The following is a 24952-nucleotide window of genomic DNA, read 5'->3' as shown; positions in this document are numbered from 1 at the left end:
AGGCTTGAGAATCCACAGACTAGGAATAGCACATACGATAACTTTAGAGAAGCTTACAGAGGGTAACATTAAGCAAAATTAGCTTCTGCGGGTCATAACAAGATGATGAACAGTTTGTTAACAGATAGGTCTGTTCATGTTCTGCATGAAGAACTCCTTAGTATTGTCTCAAGGAAACCAATTCAGAGAGGGAATCATGGTAATTAAAACTATATAAGGAAGTAAAGTAGCCCTGTGGAGCAGAGTGGTAAGCTGCAGTACTGCAGTCCAAGCTCTGCTCACGACCTGAGTTCGAACCCGACGGAGGTCTCTTTCAGGTAGCCGGCTCATGGTTGACTCAGCTTTCCATCCTTCCGAGGTCGGTAAAATGAGTACCCAGCTTGCTGGGGGGTAAAGGGAAGATGACACTGGCAAACCACCCTGTAAACAAAGTCTGCCTAGGAAATGTCGGGGTGTGACATCACCCCATGGGTCAGGAATGACCCAGTGCTTGCACAAAGGACCTTTACCTTTTAAGGAAGTAAATTATATTTTGCATAGGTATTGTTTATCTTTCAAATTTGTTCTGAACTTTAGTACCTACTCTTCTTAGTTGGGGGTTATGGCAGCATTTCCGAGAGGTAATTGTTGAGCGCATCAATGGTTAGCCCTTTTGCAGCACCTGTTTCCACTGTTTTTCACCACCAGTTGATTAATGAAAACAACTGGTTGTCCAAATGCATCCACATGCATAAAACATGGATTGACCAATTACATAACGAAGCTAGGCTGGGCTGCAAGACTTGCCCCATGTGCAAAACTCTGCAAATATCCACTCCACCCACATTTTCAACGTGATGATTTGGTTCTGGGAAGAGCAAAGAGAGCAATCCGAGTCTTATAACGAGCAATGACAGAATGAATGCTATAAGCAGACAATGCACAGGATGATACCCCACACTTCAACAATCCCATGTATTCACAGCAGGCCTTTTCTTCATCTGCCTTATAGCACTCCTCAATGTGTATGATTAACATTGGGACAGCAAGTATGTGTGTGTGTGTGTTTGGTTGAAATCAAATGAGGTTGTACGTCATTTCAATGTTACAGGTTGCTGAGGCAAGCTAAGCCTAGGATGACCATCGATCATGTGTCTTGCCTGATTATTACAAGGATTGCCAACCTCGAGGGGCCTCAAGATCTCACAGAATTACAACTGATCTCCACACTACAGAGATCAGCTCCTATGGAGAAAATGGCAGCTTTGAAAGGTGGAATCTATGACATCATACCCTGCCAAGGTCCCTCCCCTCACCAACCCTCCCCTCCTCAGGCTTCACCCCCAAATCTTCAGGAATTTCCCAACCCGGAGTTGGCAACCCTAGAAATTCCATAATGATGTGTAATTCCCATGTCGTTTTTTCTTGGTCTTCTTAGCTACTTCACTGTCATTAGCATTTATTTGCATCCCCCCCCCACTACACCACTCTGAGTGTCAGCATGGTGTAGGGATTAAGAGTAGAGGTTTGGAGCATCTGGAGAACTAGGTTTGATTCCCCGCTCCTCCACATGAGCGGCAGAGGCTAATCTGGTGAACTGGATTTGTTTCCCCGCTCCTCTGCATGAAGCCATCTGGGTGACCTTGGTAGGGTTTCCAGATCCCTCTTCTCAACCGGCGGGAGATTTTGGGGGTGGAGCCTGAGGAGGGTGGGGTTTGGGGAGGGGAGGGACTTCAATGCCATAGAGTTCAATTGCCAAAGCGGCCATTTGTCTCCAGGTGATCTGATCTCTATCGGCTGGAGATCAGTTGAATTATCAGGAGATCTCCTGCTATTACCTGGCAGTTGGCAACCCTAGACCTTGGGCTAGTCACACTCTCTCAGCCCCACCTACCTCACAGGGTGTCTGTTGTGGGGAGGGGAAGGGAAGGTGATTGTAAGCTGGTTTGATTCTTCCTTAAGTGGTAGAGAAAGTCAACATATAAAAATCAACTTTTCTTTTTCTAGTTTTCTTAATGGTGAGGCCTTCTTACTTCTTACTTGTCTCTGTTCTTGGGGCACACGATCATACAGCCAGGTCCATTTGTATCAATCTCTATACACAGCCCATAGAGTAAGACACTGAGCTTGATCTACAAACTAATTTGGCATTGATTTAAAGATGTGTTCTTAGTAAGTGAGCCACTTGTAATTACCCAGAATTAAAACACGGTGCTGTCAGTCTGATTCAGCGTGCCTCTTGGTACATAAAGCTGTGCCCGGGAGTTACAATTTCTTAACTAGCCTCAGAGGTGCAAATCCATGGAGGTGTAAATCTCGCACTCCAGGGAGCAACGCGAGTCATAGCTATTGACTTGGTAGTGCATATATCAGCAGAAAGGGGGGTCTGCTTTACATAAATCTTAGATGAATATTTAGCCACTTAGCAAACCAGTTGAATAACATGAATGCTAGCTGCATAAAAACTGAAACCACATGTCCCCGTGAAAAATACTTTTAAAGAGGGGGGCACGATTGCTGTAGCTGCTGGAATGTACACCTCCAGAAACAGAAACTAAGCTGTTTTGAAGGGATGTGTGAAATGTACATTATTCTGGCGATGAAGGTTGTTCCCTCATGGATTGAAGATGTTCTTATTTTCCTTCAAAAGTATAACTGATAGCACTCAGAAGAGACAGTCTGATGCTGAAATGATAACTATCTCAGGTGTTTGGAGATAACAGTTGAAGTTATGCTATGATGAGTGGGTTGAAAGGCAACTCTGTGTTTTTGCATAGCAATTGCCTTGGGTACCCCAGGATCTTGGTTTTGTTTCCTCCTGCAATCATGGGTTGAGTCTTGCCTAGATTTCCACAGGCACAAGGAGATGGGGGGTTTTGGCCGTTTATTCTCCCTTCCAGTGGCAGCCCATCTCCCCTGAAATGCTGCTCCTGGGGGACCCAAGGAACAGCTTGGAGGGGGGAGGTCTCCTGTATGGAGGGGGAAATGGGCAAAAATCGCCCCCCCCATGTGCCTGAGGGAATCCAAGCAATCAAAAATGTGAATGATGGACTGTGCTTTTAAACATCTGTGTATGTGTGCCTGGACATTCTGATTGCTCAACAGGTTCCTGACATTTATGCATGCCATTCACATCTGTCGGCCACACTTCAGGCATTTGCTGTGATCCCCCAATGCGTTACCTGCCAATAGATTGCTGTGTGAGTTTCTTTGGGGTTCTTTCAGTCCAGACAGACCAGATTAGATGGCCTGTTGCTTGGTCTGACCCTGGCTTCCAAGGCTAGGATTGTGTGAATTCCTTGAAATGTGTGCAGAAATATATATTGCCCACCAGTGGGTGTGTTTATGTGGGTAATCATCCCTTGTATAAGGGACTGTACGAAAATGGGTTGAATACTTCATACTTGGGTTACATACTTCATAAGATTGGTGGCGATTTAAGAAGTATAAAAAATGAAGTGGGTTTGTACTTTTAGGGATGGAACCTTGGCTATCGTTCCCTTTGAAATGCGAGGCAGACCAGTCACTGACAAGGGCATCTGGTGAGCTGTTCAAATAGAAGCATTGTTTTAATGGAAACATTGTTCTGGCCACCAAAGACCTTCTTTCTTTCTACAGCCAATGTCAAAATCAAGTTTTAAAAGGAGAACTATTTCCAACAACTATGAGTCATTTATGAGAGTGAATCCCCATGGGACAGCCTTACATGGGAGAGATGACAGCAAAATGTATGCATTTCTAAAAAAATCAGAATAATGCACAATATTGCTGCCATGGAAAACAAAGCAAAAACCATCCAGCACATTGGATGCTGTCGGGCTGCTGACATGAGGGGAAGGAGGGAGCCACGTTTGACTGCCATAAACACCAGGGGACCCGTGTGGGCAAAAGCCACACTGGAGGGCAATGCAGAGAGACTGAGTGGAAAAGCCAATAAGAACCACCTACAGAGTTCAGTGGACCTTACAGGAATTTACTTGCAAGATTGCCCCACCATCAGAGGACAAGGAAGGCAGGCAGCAGCTTTTCACTGTATCCGGTGTGTGTGTGTGTGTGTGGGGGTGAGGATGGCAGATGGCATCTCCCCACCTCCCGGCAGCATGGTGGGAAGCAGGTAGGGACCGGGTGAGGAAGCCGGGCGCACTGTCTACCTCTCCATCACACAGTGTGGGGGGGAGCGAGGTCTTTTTGGCCATCAAGTCCCATCTGACTCATGGCAACCTCTGGTAGGGTTTTCAAGGCAAGAGACATTCAGAGGTGGTTTACCATTTACCAGTTGTTGCCATTTACCTCTGTATCATGACCCTGGTATTTCTTGGAGGTCTCCCATCCAAATACTTGCCAGGATTGACCCTGCTTAGCTTCTGAGTCATTCATTCTGAGATCAGGCTAGCCTGGGCACCCAAATTGGGCCAGCCCTGCTCTGGATCAGGACCTGTGCCTTCAGATGGGTTTAAATGTCACTTTGGAATGGTAAGGTGAATGTTTGTTTGACTCTGGTCCAGAACTTTAACGTTGATACCTTTGATCTTTGTGTGTCTTCATAGTGAACGTGCTTGGGAACTTAACATAAAACTAAGCATTCAAAGGTGATACTGATGTTTGTCTTTGGATTCAAGCTTTAATTTCTGTTAATAGAATTAAACATCTGATGGTGGCACAGTGTGCTTTAAAAACATCTGGCGGGCATCAAAAACAACAACTCTGATATGACTTCCTGACTGCCTCTTCCTAACATGTAGTCCAACTTACCTCACATCCTGCAGTTGAGCTTTTCCCCATCCTTGGGTCACTGCATTGACTGATTCTGGTGGGGTAAGGAAACACTCATCATAATGACTCCAAGACATGAGGTAAATTGAACTAAAGATTACAAGAGGGGAGTGGAAGAACTTGACTGAGCTGGCGTTTTCAACACTCCAGTGCTAGCTCTGAGTAATGTATGAATCAGAATTCGGAAAGGCCCCGAAGTATGTAAATGTATGAAGTTGGCTTGTACCAATTCAGACCATTGGTTCTTCTGGAATCTGAAGCAGATGTCTTTCCTATTCCTGCTTGCTAAGGTGTAAAGGACTGAAGCTGGGCCCTTCTGCTCTGCTCCTCCCCTTCCAAGCAGAACTTAGTGCCTATAGGTGCTTTGATTTGGTTGGCTTCATTTCTGGGACTTTCATCATCATAAAAATGCATGTTGACCTGGATGTTCAAGCTCTTTATAGCTTGAGGCAAACGAAGCAAAACACAAATAACAGGAAAGGAGGAATATGTGAGTAGGATGGAAGAAGGAAAAAGCGGGAGAAGAGAGATTTGCATAGGTCAGGAAAGGGCAGTAAAACATCTGCTAGTGGTAGCTGACATGTGTCAATTTTCAGTGCTCATTAAATTCATATTAATGCTGAACTGTTCTTACGCTCCAAATGCATCTCATGTCTGGTGGGTTCTCAAGTTGAGCCGCGATGGTGTTTCAGAACTGGGCCATGCTTGTTTGTTTGCCAGTGGCATCTGACCTGAGGTCAGGATTCTATTTAACCCCTTCTTGTAGGTCAACAGACAAATTAATCTGGTGAGAATTGAATTGGAAATGAGGTGTTTGAATAACAGGTGTCCCGTAAGTAGCGTAGCTGCCAGGCTGAAACATGTATGTGGTTTCCCCCCCCCCCTTTGCTGGTTCAAAGGCGCCTCTGGGGACAGAAAGTCAGACTTAGACATCTGAGATGGAAAGTTGCTGCAGGGGTTAGAAAGGAACAGGTGACTCATTTTATCTTGAAAAGTTGGAATTTGGAAACTTGCTGCTATTATACAAGCTATTGCCAGGGACTTGGGTAGAGAAAAAAATTACAAAGAGCACAACCCTATTCAAGAGAACTTCTAATTTATGTGCATGAGTTCATGTTATTTACTCAGAAGTAAATTCCACTGAGTTCAATGGTGTTTACCCCCTAGCAGCCGTACATAGGATCGCAGATCATAGATCTTTCTTTCTTTTTTAAAAAAGCAAGCCTCCATGTCATATTTCACAAACTGCTTTGTAACTTAACTGAGCTTCAGAATTATTTGCCATGTGGACTGTTGTTTGATGAACACAAGCTGGAAAAGCTTTTGACATGCACAGCTGGTTGCACAAGTGTCTTGGGACTTTTACAGACTAGTCTTTTTTTTATAGTATTTCATTCATTTATTCCTGAGAATCCAGAGGATGTGTCATCCAAACTGTTGCATTTCCATGTTTTCCCCATCACTGTCCCGTTTTTTCCCCAAGTACAGGTTTGTGGTAATTTTTAGAGCGTCCAGCACTGTTGCACAAGCTTTCAGATATAAACCAATATAGTGTTACTGCCTTATATTGTTTAAGGGCATAATTTTGACATGATTGGACATGGTATGTAACCCCACCTGCCTTCATTACCTGCCCATCTGCTACTCCCTCTCTGTGTCACATCTCTACTATGGAGTTCTTTAAGAAACTCCTTGTCAGTTTCACTTCAGCAGTGAAGGCGCTTCTCCAGATTCACCGTATTGCGGGGTGGTGGTGGTGTTCGTTTGACCAGAGGATGAAGTCCTGCCACTGGGGCTGAAAGTTGTCTTCCGATGGGACCAGAGTTTCGGTAGTACAGTCATTGTTTGCCAACTTCCCCTTCTCTGTACCATATGCCTTTTATAACAGAACTTTGTGCAACGTTGTTATAGCACTAATAAGGCCACAAGGAACAATCCAATGGAGGGTCAGTTGAAGCAGAGTGCAAGATATTGGGGAGATGCTTCTGCTGCTATCAAAACTGGAAAAAATATGGAGTTTTCTCAAGAACGTTGTGTGCAGGGGCCAGATAACGTACAGTTATAATTAACTGGACTGGATTAATGCTGGTATAGCACTGCCAGCCCTACTTCCTATCCCACTTTTTTGATGTCATCTGTAAAGTGGCCATTGAGTATTTTGGCAATTTGGAGACTAGCAGCTGCTTCAGATGATTCTCTTGGTTTGTAGAAACTGCTTTTTCATTCATCCTGTCATTATTTCTTTCTTGTGATGATGGTCATCTGACTTGTTTGCCACAAGTAGACGTTTTCCCCCCCATGATAACAACAAATCACCACAAACTGGTGTTGAATGGCAGATTTTGCTCGTGACAAATGATTCATACAGCAGAAGATTGGGAACCATTAAGTGCAGAAGTGGGGGAAATACACCAGCCTCAACAATTGTGTGAATCCGGATTCATGCTTTGTTGTGTTGTGAGTTTTGGTAGTCACACTGATCCATGCTACCACAGCTTCCACATTGTACTACTGTGATGTACTCTACAGAGGGCTATCTTTGAAGACATCTAGGAAGCTTCAATTGGTACACAATGCAGTAGCAAGACTCCTATCTGGAGTCAACTACTCAGAATATAACGCTAATACTGCATCAGCTGCATAGTTTATGTATTTACGTGTGGTCCCGATTCAAATTGGGTGGGTTATGGTATTACCTTTAAAGGGCTTCAAAGATGCTCATCCAGTGGCATCTCCCAGGATACTCCAGAACACTAGCTATGTTTTTCAGACAGCCTCCTCTTTATGGTGCTCTCTCCTATGATTGTCCATATGGTAATGGTTAGTTTGAGGGCCTTTTCAGTGGTGGGTCGCAGCCTCTGGATTGGATTACCAAGGTGGGAAGAGAGGATGCCTTTGCTGGCCACATTCAGGAAGGCACGTAAGAAATCTCTATTTGCAGAAAGCATTTGGAGATGGGTAAACTGATTGGCAAACTAGGGTGTTATTTTAACCAAAGCAATCTTTTTCTTCAGTTAATTACTTAACTTCACTTGTAGTCTGCCTTTTGTAACTTGTTAGCCGGGTTGAGTCTAAGGAGATAAGGCAAGATATAAGTATGAGAAAGAAAGAAAGAAAGAAAGAAAGAAAGAAAGAAAGAAAGAAAGAAAGAAAGAAAGAAAGAAAGAAAGAAAGAAAGAAAGAAAGAAAGAAAGAAAGAGAGAGAGAGAGAAAGAGAGAAAGAAAGAAAGAAAGAAAGAAAGAAAGAAACTCTAATTTTATAGAAGATAATGTAACAGCATATATGTTTGTACATACACACACCTGGACTGAGATTGGAGGATAATCCCAAATTAACAAAGACTTCATTTGAATATAAATAGCTCTTCAAAATACTGATAAATACACCCCAGAATCTCAGCACTATCCAATCAATAATCACTGTGGGAGTCATATAGAGTCATATAACTACTCTTTATTTTATGTAATATTATGAGCTGTAACTGAATTTAACCTAGTGTTTCATTTGTGGCTGAGTAGTATCAGTGACAATCTAATCATATCCTGAAATAAAATAGTTATCTTTTTCCTTTATTCTTTCTTGTAGAGGATGAGGAAGATGAAGAATTGGTTGAACCAAAAGTACAAAACGATTCTGAGATAGAAACTCAAGAAAAGAAGCGAGATGTGAAAGAAGGTATGTAAATATAGTCCAGTTCAAGACTTGGCTTCACAAATTATTATCATGCAATGTGTGCTACCTAGCTTTTAAAAAAGAAATTGTCTTAATCCCTCTTTCCCCAGTTGCTCCCTGCAAGCCAACAATCCATTTCTTTTCATTTTTTTTAAAGAATGTAGAGTCTGTTTCTAATTAACTCCATTTTGATCAAAGAGAAATTCAAAGAGAGAAGGGACAGGAAAGGAGGTTCTGCAAAATTTCAGAATTTAACTCTGCAGATGCTCAGAGGCAGGCAATGTTTTCCCAAACAATCCTTTCTGCTAGAGCACAATCCTGTGGTGTGTAACATAAAACAATTGCAAGTTACAAAAGGATGTGTTAGGGTTGCCAGGCCACAGTCAGCAACCCACTGGGAAGGGATTAAACGTTGGGCCCTGGTGCACCACCATTGTTTTTACCAGAAGCTATGTCTTTAGACGCTCTAGCATTTACAAAGATTCGATGGGTTTTAACCATAGAGGTTTTATAAAATGCTAGAGCATCCACATACTTCCAGTTTTACCAGAACTGACTTCTATGCACCAGTGTGACGCTGGTGCTTGCTTCCCTCCTCTGGCTGTGAACCAAGAGGCCTGGAGTCTGTGGCGTGCACTAATTTCGCCACAAAAAGAATTTGGTTGTGGTGGGGGGAGGAATTAGAAGAAGAAATTCTGCTCCTGTAACAACATTAGTGCTGACCCATCCTAATTGTTCTGGTGTAGTATGGGAACCCCTGATCCCAATGCTATATTTCAGTGGAAAGTCAGGTGGAAACCACCTTGCTTTCTAGATTACGGTTCTAATGCTGTCATTCTTTGGATCCAACTGCCTGCCTGCAAGAGCGGAAGGCATTGCCATTTGCCCAAGTGGAGTTCTATGACTTCTATGGGTTCCATTCTCCAATTGCAGCCTACGCTACCCCTGAGGGTCTTCCTTCCTCTTGGCTTTTCAGATGCAGCTAACTGAAGCTAAAGTTCCTTTCCAATTAGAAATCTGATTGTGGTTCACTGAGTCATGCCTTTTGTTTAAAACAAGACACACATCCTAAATATTTTTCTTGTAAGCAAGTCCCAGTGAATTCCCAGTATGTGTGCTTAGGATTTGAACGGAAGAATAATTTTAGATATATAATGCAACCCTATGCATATTTAGTTAAGGAGACTTACTCCCAAGTAATTGCTTGGAATTACAGCCTGAAAGTTTAAAATACTTTGGATCATGAATGTATTTATTATCGGCATGAACTTACAAGTTTGATTTTAGCTTAAAACAGTTTTGTAAATAAAGTGAAATAATTGTGTATCTCAATTGATTAATTTATGAAGAACGCAGGCATTAATTTTGTCGATTTTACTGAGCCATTTGAAAATGTTTGGGCCCAGGATTTCTATACAGATCACAAAAATTCTTGCCATTCTTGCCATAGTGATATTCACTGATGTCCCACAGCATCCAAGTATCAAGTATTTTCACTTGTCTGAGGTCAAGGATCCTTTGATATCAGATTTTGGCTTTTGGCCCTAGTAACTGGGCATAAGGAGCCCTGTGGCGCAGAGTGGTAAGCTGCAGTACTGCAGTCCAAGCTCTGCTCACAACCTGAGTTCAATCCCAACAGAAGTCTGTTTCAGGTAGCCGGCTCAAGGTTGACTCAGCCTTCCATCCTTTTGTGGTCGGTAAAATGAGTACCCAGCTTGCTGGGGGTAAAGGGCAAATGACTGGGGAAGGCACTGGCAAACCACCCCGTAAACAAAGTCTGCCTAGTAAACGTCGGGATGTGACGTCACCCCATGGGTCAGGAATGACCCGGTGCTTGCACAGGTGACCTTTACCTTTTAACTGGAGATAACAGTGGAAATCGATCCAAAATCACATTTAGCACCTTCTTCCTACCTGCCTGTTTTATTATAAGTGGGCTAAGCAAGTAGGCTTAAAAAATTGACAAGTTATTGGATTTTGCATTAGTTGTCCATTGGGTTAAGATTTATGTCATGTTTCCTGCTACCACCACATAAAAGGAACCTTAATTCTGATATCTCTGGAAAACAACATTGCGGATAATGTGTGAATACTTTCAAAAGCCAAATTAAATAGGCTGCTAAAAGATATATATTTATTTTAGTTTTTCGCTTGCTTGCAAGTGAGCCTTTTGTATGCTTTTGTTGTTGTATTTGAAGGCGAGCCATAACTAACATCATCTACTTTTTTGTTATAGTTTAGTCTAGTAGAAGATCAGTGTGTTGCCACCGGCTTCCCTTCTTGTCCAGCCAAGCCAGGTCTTGGGGGAATGGTAGCTGCATATGGCTTTAGTAGCAGCCTTCCTCGAAATGCTGAACATTCAGAAGGAAATGCCGAAGTTGACATGACAGAATTTTGTGAGGGTGTTCATACCTTTGTAGGGAAATGAAAAAAAGAAAAAAAAAGAATTGGAACCAATACTGTAACATCGAAAAAATATTGTGTGTCTGATGGTGGTGGTGGAAAGTGCCGTCAAGTCCCGGCTGACTTATGGCGACCCCATAGGGTTGTCAAGGCAAGAGACATCCGGAGGTGGTTTGCCATTGCCTGCCTCTGCGTGGGCTGAGAGAGTTGTGAGAGAACTGTGATTGGTCTAAGGTCACCCAGCAGGCTTCATGTGGAGGTGTTGAGAATCGAACCGGTTCTCCAGGTTAGAGTTCACCACTCTTAACCACCACGCCATGCTGGTTCAGTTGTGTGTCTATGAGGAGACAAACACTGCATTAATTGCAGTGTTTCCACAGCGCTGGTTTGCATATGTGAATGAGATGGGATTTGGGAAGTTCCACTTCAAATCACATTTTTGCCATAAATTCGTTAGATGGCAGGTCAATCTGCTCTACACCCTGACCCCCAAATCTACAATAAAGAGACAAGTAGAGTTAGCCTGACAAAGGCCCAAATGATTAATATGTGGAGGGTCAGGGTTCTCCTGATCTGACTTTGATGCCAATAGTCAGAAGTAGGGGAAGTGTTTGGGACCCCAGTGTGGATTGGGACCACAGGCAGAAGTGTCTGCAGCCTTCCCTTCATGCCATTTTTTGAACAAGTAAATACAGGTGGTGTTATTTGGCCTATTGGGGGCTGTGCATGTAGCCCACCAGTACAAAAGAGAACCAGCAATGGGGCAAATTGTAACATATAGTTTGGGCCCTATTGGGCTGCTGTAATATTGTAACAGCATAATGTTGTGAGTGAAGTGCTTTGAATACATGAAACCGCTCTGTATGTACTACTATTTTAATTGTTTCTAATGAAATAAGCACAGATTAATTGGAGCCAGGGCCATAGCTGTGGCCCTCTTATAAAGTCCAGCATTTTGTCATGCACCATAGGAACCAATTAATACCAGAAAGACTGTCAACAAATGTCTGAAGGGCCATGTCACATTGGCTTTCACACTTCTGTATAGCAGTCACATATAGGGCACTATCACACATGCCAAATAATGCACTTTCAACCCACGTTCAATACAGTTTAATGATGGTTGGCAAATGGATTTTGCCAGTTCACATAGCAAAATCCATCTTCAAAGTGCATTGAAAGTGGATTGAAAGTGCATTATTTGGCATGTGTGAAAGTGCCCATAGTCTCTGTTGCTCTGCAGGACAGTGCTAGATGTAATGGGCTTAAGACTTAAGTTATAGGAGGGTAGGTTTGGGTTGAATATTAGGAGAAAGTTCCAAAGTTGTGAGACAAGTTCCCTGTAGGAGTTTCCTCCCCCTCACGGCCAAGCCATTAATATTTGGTATGCTTGGAAAGACTCCCAAGTCAGTACGATCCCACGCAGGTTTATTCCTTGTTCCAGGGGACATAAGCAAGTGTGAATCGGTTCAAAAGAATAAGTCCTTGAAATAAGGTTTTTCTCTTCCTGCTTTTAGTTTTCTTGCATAATCACGTTTGACTTCCTTGTACAATCTTTTCCTTTTCTGAATTTGTAACCATCCCGTGTGCTTCATGGAAGTGATTAAAGACATGTTAGAAGCAACACAGGAATTTAGACTAACATTTCCTGTTGGTGCTGGGTTCCTCAATGCTTATTCAGAATTAAGGGCTTTCCTGCAAATTAGTATGTAATGGGTTAAACGCATGTTTATCTTGGCATAAAATGCTCTGGCTTCCTTATTTTCTTCTTCATGCAAAGCAAGATAGTATTTTCAAACTTTTAAAAAATCTCTAATAGATATTATAGTGGCGCCATTCACACTTCTGTATAGCAGTTAAAGCTTGTGTCAGCACTTCCATTATGAATCTTGTTTTTCAAAGATTTTATAACCCAGCTATTAAAAGTTGCTCTGGCCTAAAATTGGTTATAGCTTAAGGAGCTGGACCTCTTCTTTGACTTAAAGAACCTTGGATTGTTCAAGCCCCACAAACATTACATTATTAAAACAAAAATGAATAAAAATGCTATATATTTATGCAACTTCCAGAAAACCATTATGAAAAATGAAATGAAATACTATTTAAGACTTATTTCTGTCTTGCGAGTCCTCAGTTCTAGTTCCCCAGCACCAATGCTCTAGTAAATGATTGAGAACTTTCTCTGCAGTGTCAAGCGGGAGATTAATCCACAATAGGGTCGCCAGACTCCAGGTGGTGGCTGGAGATCTCCTGCTAATACAGTTGATCTCCAGCTGATAAAGATCAGCTCACCTGGAGAAAATGGCTACTTTGGCAATTGGACATTATGGCACTGAAGTCCCTCCCCTCCCCAAACCCCGCCCTCCTCAGGCTCTGCCCCCAAAATCTCCCGCCAGTAGTAGAGAGGGACCTGGCAACCCTAATCCACAAATTATATTCAGCTTTTGGAAAGTGAGAAGGACAATTAAGATTTCAGGGTTGGTTTGTTTGTTAAAAAGATATTCTTGGCATGTCTTCATATGTTCCAGATGCCCTTTTGTCACAGCGAGTCATTTGTTTAGATACAACTGCATTAATAACAGCTTTGGTATTCTAAGAGGTGAAGAAGAGAGACTCGTTGTCAGACAAGAGCTCCTGCAGAATCAGTGGGGGTTGCCTGTCTGAGCAACAGCAAGCTCAGAGAATCCACAGTTAAGGAAGGATGGAAAACAGAAGATAGCAGGGGAGATAAAGACATTGGTTCTTGTAGGTTATCTGGGCTGTGTGACCGTGGTCTTGGTACTTTCTTTCCTGACGTTTCGCCAGCAGCTGTGGCAGGCATCTTCAGAGGAGTAACACTGAAGGACAGTGTCTTTCAGTCTCTAGTGTGTAGTAATAAAGATAAAGACACGTTGGCTGGTGGGTGGGAAGGAGAGAAGGAGGCAGGAAAAGGGGAGAGGCTATGGGGATGTTCAGGAAAGGACAAAAGGAAATAGTGAAGGAGGGGGAAATGAGATTTCCTCCTCCCGCAAGTCTTTGCATGTCTTGCTTGTATCTTATAATCAACATTAAACAGAGAAACAGGTCTATGAAATCTAGGCTTGGAATAATCTGATCTTTGCCTTGTGGATAACCATTATTTTTGCTTCATTCCACAAATGAGGAATCAAAGTATTTTATAAACAACTATTAAGGGTTACCAATAAAGGCTGAGACAAAACCCCTGCCATAAATTTATAATATTGAGTTAGTAAGTAGAAATTTATTATACCTAAGATTGTTAAAATAGTTCTCAGTCACTTGTATCAAAATTGGGACATTCGACTCTGTTTCTCTTCCTCATTTAGTCGATGAAAGAAATTTTGACCCTTTAAACAGGAAGGGTTCTCAGTTGAAGAAAGTTTGTTGATAATATTCCACAAATGCGATGGATGTTTCTTTTTCATTGGTTTAGCATTTCAAGAGAATCTAAGAAAATACCTGCTTTGTTTTTGGTTTTTTCGCCAAGTAGTGAGGAAGAAGTTTGTCAGCCTTATTGCTTTTCGCAAAATAATTTGCCTAGAAAAATAAATATAGTTAGTAGCTTCTCTGATAAGCAGGTCCGCTCTATCTTCCAAGGACTAGGGGGAGTGGAGTCAGGAGCCAGCACCGCCCACCTCCTTGCCATTAGGGGAGGATACAGTTCTGGGCTTGGTGATGCCAGTGCCTAGATTAGACAGGCCAGTGCTGTGGGGCCTGGTGTGGCAGGCGCTCCCAGGTCAAGTGGCAATGCTGGACTCAGAGGTAGAGAGGGTAGGGTTGCCAGGTCCCTCTTCGCCACCAGCAGGAGGTTTTTCAGGTGGAGGCTGAGGAGGGCAGGGTTTGGGGAGGGGAGGGACTTCAATGCCATAGAGTCCAATCACCAAAGCAGCCATTTTCTCCAGGTGACCTGATCTCTATCGGCTGGAGATCAGTTGTAATAGCAGGAGATCTCCAGCTAGTACCTGGAAGTTGGCAACCCTAAGAGAGGGTCAAAAGCCTGGGCAGGGATCTGGGCTCCAATCTGAAAAGCTGTGACTGTGTGTAACAACAGCTGATGGCCATGGCAGAGAGCCGCTAGTTGATGACATTGTTGGTTGGTGGTGAAGAGCAGGGAGAGGCGCTGCGGGGCAAGGTAGACCTCTCCCAGGCAGAGGACTCAGGGGAACAGGGTGGAACACGAATGGAGTCTAGAATGGTGGGATGGGTCAAACCCAGGAGCAAAGGGGCTAGTATGGAAGAGTCGGGAAATAGATTGCCGGCTTTGGGGATTGGCTGGGGCCAGCATTAACAGGGAGGAGCCATGATTGGGATAGGGGTATAAAGGGAGGCCTTGTGGTCCAGCTGAGGAGAAGCCAAATAGCCGGGACATGGCTGAGGACCCAGGAGATATGGAAAGACAGCGAGGGAGACAGACCCAAGCACTTTCCACCCTTTCTGAGGCTGGCTGAAGTCAGGAAAGAGGCTGATGCGACAGAGAAGGGCAGGGAGCCCACATTATTATGGTGGTAGGGATGAAAAATATAAACGTGTGTGTGTGTATATATATATATACACACACATACACACACACACACAAACTTTATATATATATATATGTATATGTGTGTGTGTGTGTGTGTGTGTGTGTGTGTATATATATATATATATATATATATATATATATATATATATATATATATATATATATAAAGCTTTTCTATTTATTTACAGAACTCCTTTGGCAATAAATCATAGTGGGTTTTTAACATTATAGCTATCCATCTCAGAATCTTTTAGACCAATAAAATCACTGTCGAGTATAATCTCTCCATCAACAAATTTATATAATATACATCAAAAGCCTTCAGAAATTGCATAAATTTTAACTGTCAGTTTCCCTTTTAGCATCATAAACCTCCCATACAGATCCTTTTTAGCTTCTCATAAAAATGAGTGTTTGCATTTAAGGAAATAGCCCCCCTTTTTTGTTTTTATGTTGGCAGCTGGTGTGTAAATATCTCCTAGTTTTAATGAAGTTAAACACCAAGCAATAAGAGTGGTGTTTTTTTTTTTTAAATGAGTGTTTATTTATAATGACTGGCTGACTGATTGATTTGCTCACTATTTATTTATATGATTGACTGCTGAGTGGTTTGCAGTGACAACAGATGTGTGAGAGAGGAGGGAAATTAGAACCCTCATCAGGCTGGGTAGACCATGCATGCATGAAACACTGCCAACTTTGCTGTATTGTATTGTATTGCTTGAATACATAATCAGTAACTCAACAGGTTCAGACTGCTTGGGAATCGCTGAATTCTTAATGAAAAATAGGCTCCCTGTTTGTGACTGGTGAAAAGAATGTGAGCTGAACTGGTGAGTGTTCAAACATCCTACCAGTTGTCGCTCCAAAGAACTTCAGCAGCACGGTTGTCACTACCATTCCAAGCATATTACTGTAGTGAATGTTCTGAATGAGTGTTGATCCTTGTTACTTGGGAGAAAGTCTCCTTGTACTTACTGGAAGTATGAGGAACCCTTCCTCTAGGTAGGAGGTCTGGGCAGGGAAGATAGTTTGAAATCTGTGGGGGCACCATAATGTCTAGGTAATCCACAAAACAAAAACCCTTATGAAATTCGACACTGTTTCTAAGAACTAGCACCTTGTTTGAAAGGTTTCCTTTAATGGCTGCAATCCTGAAGGGGGGGGCGAATCTCCTTAGGAGCTGGCATGACCCCCGTGCCAGCGTAGGTGCCACTTTACCACAGGATAAAGTGTCAAATACGCCGGTGTGGGAGAAACACACTCGCGTCCGGGAGCAAGGAGCTCCGCTGGCCCCCACTGTCAGCACAGCCAGTCCGAGAACTAAATCCCTGAAGAGAAGAGCCGCGCCAGTGTGGGCGAGGCGTTTCCGGGGGCAGAGCTGCCTTTGGGCAGCTTCCTAACCACGTTCACCCTGGGAATGCCCCTTTGAGCATTTTTTGGTGGCGCAGCCTCGCTGTTTTCAATTGGGCATTTCCCCCTATTTTTCCTTAAAAAATTTAAAATACCTTTTTTTTCTGTCCCCAGCGGCTGGGAAACCTCGGAGGAGGAGGCAGGCCCGGCCGCTCCCAGCCGCCATGGATCTACCCCCTTTTAGGAATGGGCTGCCGCTGTCTGTGTCTTTAGTCCAGATCCAAGGTACCGGATGTGAGAGCGATCTGGCTGTGACATCTGTCACCCCATTGATCGCCAGGGTTGATTCGGCTGATCTGGCTGGCTAGGCGGGTGTCCCCTACCTCCCTCACCGCTCCATGTGCGTCCCTCCCGAGGCTGTGCACTCGATGGAAGATCCAAGGTACCTTGTACACAGATAGAAGGAACCATTTGCACACAGGGGAAGGACACCACCAATTTCTGGCACCACCACCACCCTGGCTACAGCCAGTCCACTCTGGCAGCCCTACCCTTGATTGTCAGGGCCTGGGTTTTTAGGCGGTGTGGGAGTACGAACAGGAAGCTCCTATGCACATAGAAAATACTGAGTACATTTCTTTGGATCCAACTCAAAGTATTCTTTTTTATATTCAGAAAAAGTTATTTTAATTTTTTTAAATGTAAAGCATTTATGCACTGAAATGTCAGTTTCTGCTTGTGTGGTGGTCTCCAACAGTTAAATATAAACATATGTAAAATACCACCATGATCATAAAACAAATAACACCTCCAAAATAAAACCAGTGCATAAAGCTGTGCATTAAACCAGCGCATTAAACTGAGAGCCACTGTGGTGTAGTGGCTAAGAGTGTAGGACTAGTATCTGGGAGACCCAGGTTCAAATTCCCATTCGTGCCATGGAAACTTGCTGCGTGGCCTTGGGCTAGCGACACACTCTCAGCCTAACCTACTGCACAGGGTTGTTGTGAGGAGAGGAGAAAGGCAGGATATAAATTGGGGAGAAAGATGGGATATAAATAAAGTAAATAAGTAAGTAGGAACACTACCAAAACAAAGTGTTTGTGGGATAATGATGGGCTATTATAAGAATAATTAGGAAACAGATAAAATATAGGGAATGGGAATCAGTAAAAGATCTGGGAAGCTGGTGTGTTTTTGCCTGATATGTAAATTTCAGCAGGCTTGGAATGAGGTAAATTGATGTGAGGAAGAAATTCCTGAATCAAGATACCGCAACTAAAAAGTCCCTGTCTCTGGTGCTTGCCCACCCAGTTTCTGCATGTGAGAGCATACAGATCAGGACCTCAGAAGCAGAAGCGGTAGGCAAGCTGGTATGGGAGAGCAGCTGGTGCTCCAAATACCCTGATCTCAAACACTTCAGGCTTTATTGGGAAATAATCAGTACATGTTCAAAATGTCCACTGTCTCACCTAACTCAGCTGAAAAGGAGCTAAAGAGTTGAGTGTCATCAGTATACTATGAGCATGCCACTCCAACTATCCCACAAACTGGGATCTTCAGAAACCATTTAAATTCCATTTAGCATCATGCAATGTTATTCTTTTTATAGCTACGTATTAAACAAGCCTTTGGCTTTCTTTCTCGGATTTTGGTACACTGTCGAAAACAATTATGTTTTCGTGTTTATATGTAACAGAAAGTTCATTGTGGTTTCTGGCTGCTTGTCATCTGGAGGAATGGCCCCCATGAAATAAAGGGCTATTTTGCCAAACTTAAATGGAATTTGGATTTTAACCCATTGTACGTTATGCTTCTGTTATAGCCTGTGCGTATTTTTATAAATGTGTAACAACACAACAGACTATGATACCACACTGTCCCATAGATATCATGCTACCCACACACACACACCAGCTACAAACTGTAGTTCCTCTGAAGGTGAAATAAATCCTGTGGTCACTTCAACTGCCTTTACGAGGCATTTCAGCTAGTCCAACAGTGCCATCCTAAGCAGAGTTTGATCCTTCTAAGTCCACTGAAGCCAGTAGGCTTTGAAGGGCGTAACAGTACTTAGGATACCAAAATATGAGTCCAGCGGTACCTTAAAGACCGACAAGATTTCCAGCTTATAAACATTTAAGAGTCAAAGTTTCCTTCATCAGACGAAGCTGATACTCTGATAATCTTGTTGATCTTTAAGGTACTGGTAATGGTGTAAAGTGCCATCAAGTTGCAGCCAGCTTATGGTGACCCCATAGGTTTTCATGGCAAGAGATGTTCAGAGGTGGTTTGCTGTTGCCTCCCTCTGCATAACAACACTGGATTTCCTTGGTGGTTACCCATCCAAATACTAACCAGTGCTGTCTCTGCTTAACTTCCAAGATCTGATGAGATTGTTATAGCCTGGGCCACTCAGGTCAGGGCCTTTAAGGCAAATACTGGACTTGAATCTTGCTCTTCTACTGCAGACCAATACGGATACCCACTGGAAATGATCTGCTTAGGATGGCACTGTAATTAGCTGATTAACTGATCAAGTTGCTGTCTTCACAAAGTCAATTCACAGGAAATTTTAAATGAGAGATTTAAGCAATGTAATCAATAAATTTTAAATGAGATTGTCTCGGATTAGATTGGACCCATTCTTTTTTTTTGTTGCTTGCCAGCCCAACCACATAATTCTTAAATGAGTTTATTATGCCCAACCACATGATCACAATAGTTGGGGAACATTCACAATAATTAACAATAATAAACGAGGACAAAATGTTCAGATACTTTTGAGATATTCTGAGAACAGCATATAACCACAGTATGTTCTAATGTTCCTGAATCAGTTAGGAATCAGTTAATGTTCCTGAATCTAAAAGTTCACAACAACAGCATCAAATGCTTGTTGTCAAAATGAACATGGCCAGAGTATGTGTCCTTGGGCCAAAGACTTTCTGTACCTTAGACAGCCAAAATCTGAAAATGAGAGCCAGTTCATCAGCTGTTTTTTTTTTTACACAGTCAAGTTGACTTTTACACTGATTTTGGCATCTTATTCTTTTGAGTTCTCCAAATTGTGGACTGATCATTCAATACATATGCTGAAAAGAAAGTCTTTGTTTTATGGCTTTACATCAAGTACCATGTGGATCACAAGACCTTATAGACTCTCAGCTTGGAAGCTGGCCACCCACAGTATCCCTTCTGCAACCAGAACAGTTTTTTGTTTTTTTTTAAACAAACCCACCCATTCTGGAAACTTGGCACACACACATATCCTCTTTTAGTCGTAGGATGTACAGTACTTCCTTCTGGCAGCCCTGGGATCTTGAATCATGTATTGAACAGCAGCAGAGAAATGCCAATGCAGAGTCCCGGGACTGCTGTGATGAAGTAATAATCATGCAACTGAGCCTAATGATAGGAGTTCAGCTGATTTTTACTTCAACCTGTGATCTTTCTCTAGAAGACTATCACTTAGCATTTTCTCTCTCCTACAGCAGAAGTCTTGGATGTGGAGGGTATGAGTACAGAATCCAATAGCAGCCAAGGCCTTTGATCTTTAAAACATTGAGATGATTCTCTTTTATAATCAAAATCAAGAGAGACAAAGAGTCTGCTGTCTTATCCTGGGGGCTAAGGTACAAATCCTGTCATAGGAAAGGGATCTTCATGTTGCCTTCCCTCATGTATCCATACATATTTATTATATATCAAACTATATCAAATCTATACCTTGAGTTGCATTTTTAAAAGTTTTTGTATTGCAGTGGCCACTTAGCTGAAATCTGGCAAACCTTAATAGCTTTGGTTCAAAATACAAGAAAAGGACCACCGTTTTAAAAACAATGCTTACAAAAGCATTAGTCTTTTTAACTTCATAAGTAAAGCCTTGCTGCTGAAAATGGTTTTATTTTATTGGCTCATAAACTGCTGCACACCAGATAAAATATTTAGAAATGGTACCAGAGAGGGAAGAACGAGATTAATAATTTAATTTCATGGGTAAATTTTCATTATATCTAATTCTAAATGCCACCATAGATATGATCAAAAGTTCCACAAAATGGAGCTAGAAATAGATGGGGTAATTTCTCTGCTACTCTGAAGGAAGTCCAAGATTTACAGAAAAATCTGAAATCTAAATAAAAACATTGGGGGATTAAAACTCTCCTAAATAATAGTAATACCAGCTGTCAGGGGCCATTTTGGAGGTTGCTAGGCATCAACAACATTGCCGAGCCTCTCTTTCTGTAAAGTGAAGCCCTGGGAGCTCTTGGAGGCTAAAACAACCTTGCAAAAGCCCTTTACCCCTCTCCTATCATGTCCCCCGAGGGAGGAAGACTTCCTGGAGTCAGGACCTGTGGTGACCAGTGGGTAGGGTTGCCAGGTACTAGCTGGAGATCTCCTGCTATTACAACTGATCTACAGCCGATAGAGATCAGTTCATCTGGAGAAAATGGCCGCTTTGGCAATTGGACTCTATGGCATTGAAGTACCTCTCCAAACCTGCCCTCCTCAGGTTCCACCCCAAAAACCTGCCACCGGTGGCAAAGTGGGATCTGGCAACCCTACCACTGGGAGACTCACTACCCAATCAACTGGGCCTGGCTGCCGGCCCTGCACTATTGGGTATGGCCTGGCTGCCAGCACCGTGTAACTGGGCCCAATGAGCAGCAATGCTGGCTGGGTGGGGCAGCCAAAGTGGCCAGCTGAGAAGTAACCGCCCTCACTCCAGGCTGGCTGCAATGACTGCCAGGTCTGGAGCAAAGCCACACCCTCCCTTCACCTTCTGCGGGGCTTAGGAGAGGCGAGAGAGAGAGAGTGGGGGATGGGAGGCTAGCCTCATATGTAGGGCTGCCAACCTCCAGGCCATAGCTGGAGATCTCCCGCTATTACAACTGACAGAGATCAGTTCACCTGGAGGAATGGCCGCTTTGGAAGTTAGACTGTACGGCATTATAAAGACCCTCCCCAAACCCTGCCCTCCTCAGGCTCCACCCCCCAAATCTCCAGGTATTTCCTAACATGGCATGGCGCTGTCAATCCTACTTATAAGGGCCAATGATAGAGGCTTTGAAGGACCAGCTACAAATCTCTCCAGCAGCCCAGAACTAGGAGGGATCACTGGATGGAGTGGAGGGTAGGGTTGCTAGGTCCCTCTTCACCACCAGTGGGAGGTTTTTGGAGTGGAGCCTGAGTAGGGTGGGGTTTGGAGAGGGGGGGACTTCAATTCCATAGAGTCTCGTTGCCAAAGCGACCATTTTCTCCAGGTGAATTGATCTCTATTGGCTGGAGATCAGTTGTAACAGTGGGAGATATCCAGCTACTACTATCTCACGAACCCTCAGAGGTCAAAGGATGAACATTAAACTGAAGAAGCCTTACGGTGAAACGTGGACAAATACGTAGGATTCATGTCCCTATAGCTTTATGAATGACTCCTACCTGAAAGTAGAAGGGATCAACGCAAGATTTTCTGCAGAAGATCCAGTGGCATAAAACCAACTTATGCCATTGGCGTTATAAGATGTACTTTTGACACGCTGTAACAAAAAGATACGTTACTTAAGTTACGCCGTTAACTTACGTTTTTGACGTTGTCAGATGCACTTTCAACATACCGTGAAAGATTTTTTGCCTATTGGTGTAATATTGGCTTCTTGAAGCTACGAACTGGATTCTTTCATTTTTGTATATACCAATACACAGAAGGAGTTTCTTTTGTTTCTGTTGGGGTTTGTTGTACAGCACCTTGTGAGTTTTTTGCATGTATTAATTATACTGGTCACATTCTCAGTTCACTATAGTAGTAAAATTCATATCGTTTCATAATAAGAGTTGTGAGCCACATGTTGTTTTTGTTAAAGTGTGACTTAGTGCAGCATAGGGGGTTTGTTGTTTATTTATAACTACCTGGAGGTTGGCAACCCTGGTGGAGGATGTCTCGCATGGACTTAACCCCTTACCCTCTCTTGGCTGAGGCCTGTTGACACCCACATGGAGGTAAAAGCTCTGGACATTGTGCCCATCCTCTGACTACCCTGATGGAATCATGGACCCTTACACCATCCGCACAGGCATCATTCCTATGTCTTAATTTTTTAAAATTATTTAGTACATGAAACCAAATCAGAGCTTCTAATGATAAAAACATTTTACGTCGTTGTAAGTGTATCTGATAACCATTCTCGATGTTAAAAGAGCACTTAAGACTACATCTCTGTTAAATATGTTTTGATCCTCTTCCAAGTTCGGTTTAACAATAAGCATCAGTCAGAAATGTTTTCTGAAATCTGAACACAAGGTTTATTTTATTCTGGGCTCTTAAGTATTTTCTTCTTCAGAATGATAAATATAGAAGTTATAGAATACCTTCGGTATAGAGGGCACATTCTAGAAATATACATTGGAATATTTTGGAAGCAAACTATTCAGTCCTAGTAAAACTGCTTTGACTTCCATAGGAAAATGTACTGTGTTTCCTGAAGACTTTGATGCATCTGGAAATATTTAAATACATGTCTGCTTCTTAATATTGCCAATGTGCTTTATAAGCTCCTCCTAGAGAACTGACAGAGGAAGAAAAGCAACAGATTCTCCACTCAGAAGAATTCCTTATATTTTTTGATCGAACAATACAAGTGATTGAGAGAGCTCTAGCTGAAGATTCAGACATTTTCTTCGATTACAGCGGTCGAGATGTTGAAGAGAAAGATGGGTTAGTTGTCCTCTTTTCCCTTTTACTTTTGTAATAACGCCCCCCCCAAACCAGTACTTGTAGCCAAGAGGATCAGACTCCCTTTCTTTACATTTTAAAGACTGTTAAATGCCCCGTCTGATGGATAGAAGAAGAAGAGTTGGTTTTTATATGCCAACTTTCTCTGCCACTTAAGGGAGTCTCAAACTGGCTTACCATCACCTTCCCTTCCTCTCCCCACAACAGACACCCTGTGAAGTAGGTGAGGCGGAGAGTGTGTGACTTGCCCAAGGTCACCCAGCTGGCTTCGTGTGTAGGAGTGGGGAAACAAATCCAGTTCACCAGATTAGCCTCTGCTTCTCATGTGGAGGAGTGGGGAATCAAACCCGGTTCTCCAGATCAGACTCCACCGCTCCAAACCACCGTTCTTAACCTCTATACCACGCTGGCTCTCAGGTGTAATGCCTTCTTTAATGTCTTCTGCCATAGGGCTCCGAATTGGATTTCCTCTTTAAAAAACAAACACAAGTCTCCTGAGTGCTGATGTTCCACTGTATTCTACTTAACTTTCCCTGAAATAGAGGCATTGTTTCAAATGTGATTGCAACAAGTCCTTACTAGTTTCTAGTCAGCTTAATCGCATTCTCTTGACAATATGCACACTGCACTTTTAGTAGGTCATGGAAGTCACCAGTGAAGAGATAAACCAAACGAGTGAGAATGACTTGCTCTTCAGGAAGTTGATGGACAAAGAGTCCTGTGCCATACAGGGCCGCTCTGCAGAGGAAGGCACTGGCAAACCAGCTCTGTTAGTCTCTTGCCTTGAAAATCCTACAGGGTCACCATGTCAGCTGTGATTTGATGGCACTTTACACACACATGCTATCCATTAAGCCTTCTGTAGCCTTGGATCAATTATACTGAGTGTCTCATATCTGTAGATTTGCACTGTAAACAGGGTGAAGCTGAAGTCAGGAGCCATGTTTACTAATTGGGCAAACACTGATATGGAGACTGTGCCACTTCACGCTGAAGGTGGAACATCAACTTTGAATGCTCATTATTATAAAACCAACAACACGTGTGTGGGTGTAAATTGCTATCAAGTTGCAGCTCACTTATGGTGAACCCAGCAAAGGGTTTTCAAGGCAAGTGAGAAGCAGAGGTGGTTTGCCATTGCCTTCCTCTGCAGAGTGGTAGTCTCCATTCCAAATATCCACTCTACTTAGCTTCCAGGATTGGAGATCAGGTTATACTATGCCACCTTCCTTCCCATATAAAAAAACTTACTGCAAGTTTTTTTTTTTTTTAAATCATACCAGGGGGAAGGGTTCTCAGCCAGCCTTCTCCCTGTTATGCTAGTTTTCTTCTTGTAAGGAAGTTCTAGCAGACAGAAATGTTCAGATACGTCATCCACTGCCTGCAGTGTGAATTCAGTAGTCCATTCCTCCATCTTAGAACTCAGCCACTTTACTCTGACACAGGCATGGACCAGTTCTCCAATGCACCAAGACAATAACTAGACAAGGATAGAGCAGGGAAAAGAAATGATCAG

At 42.9% G+C, this 24952-nt stretch overlaps 1 protein-coding gene across 6 annotated transcripts in view; it reads left to right on the top strand.

Moving 5' to 3' along the window:
* The window catches only part of DYNC1I1 (dynein cytoplasmic 1 intermediate chain 1), a 246181-nt gene that overhangs the window by 115223 nt on the left and 106006 nt on the right, over window positions 1–24952 (top strand). For all 6 annotated transcript variants that reach the window (XM_056857472.1, XM_056857470.1, XM_056857471.1 and 3 more), the window contains 2 exons: window positions 8339–8428; window positions 23256–23418. In XM_056857472.1, the coding sequence (XP_056713450.1) occupies window positions 8339–8428; window positions 23256–23418 (253 nt within the window). The remainder of the gene's footprint in view (window positions 1–8338; window positions 8429–23255; window positions 23419–24952) is intronic.

This window comes from Euleptes europaea, chromosome 11 (genome assembly GCF_029931775.1).
Source record: "Euleptes europaea isolate rEulEur1 chromosome 11, rEulEur1.hap1, whole genome shotgun sequence".
Taxonomy (NCBI): Eukaryota; Metazoa; Chordata; class Lepidosauria; order Squamata; family Sphaerodactylidae; genus Euleptes; species Euleptes europaea.
This window is presented reverse-complemented; position numbering and strand designations above follow the sequence as displayed.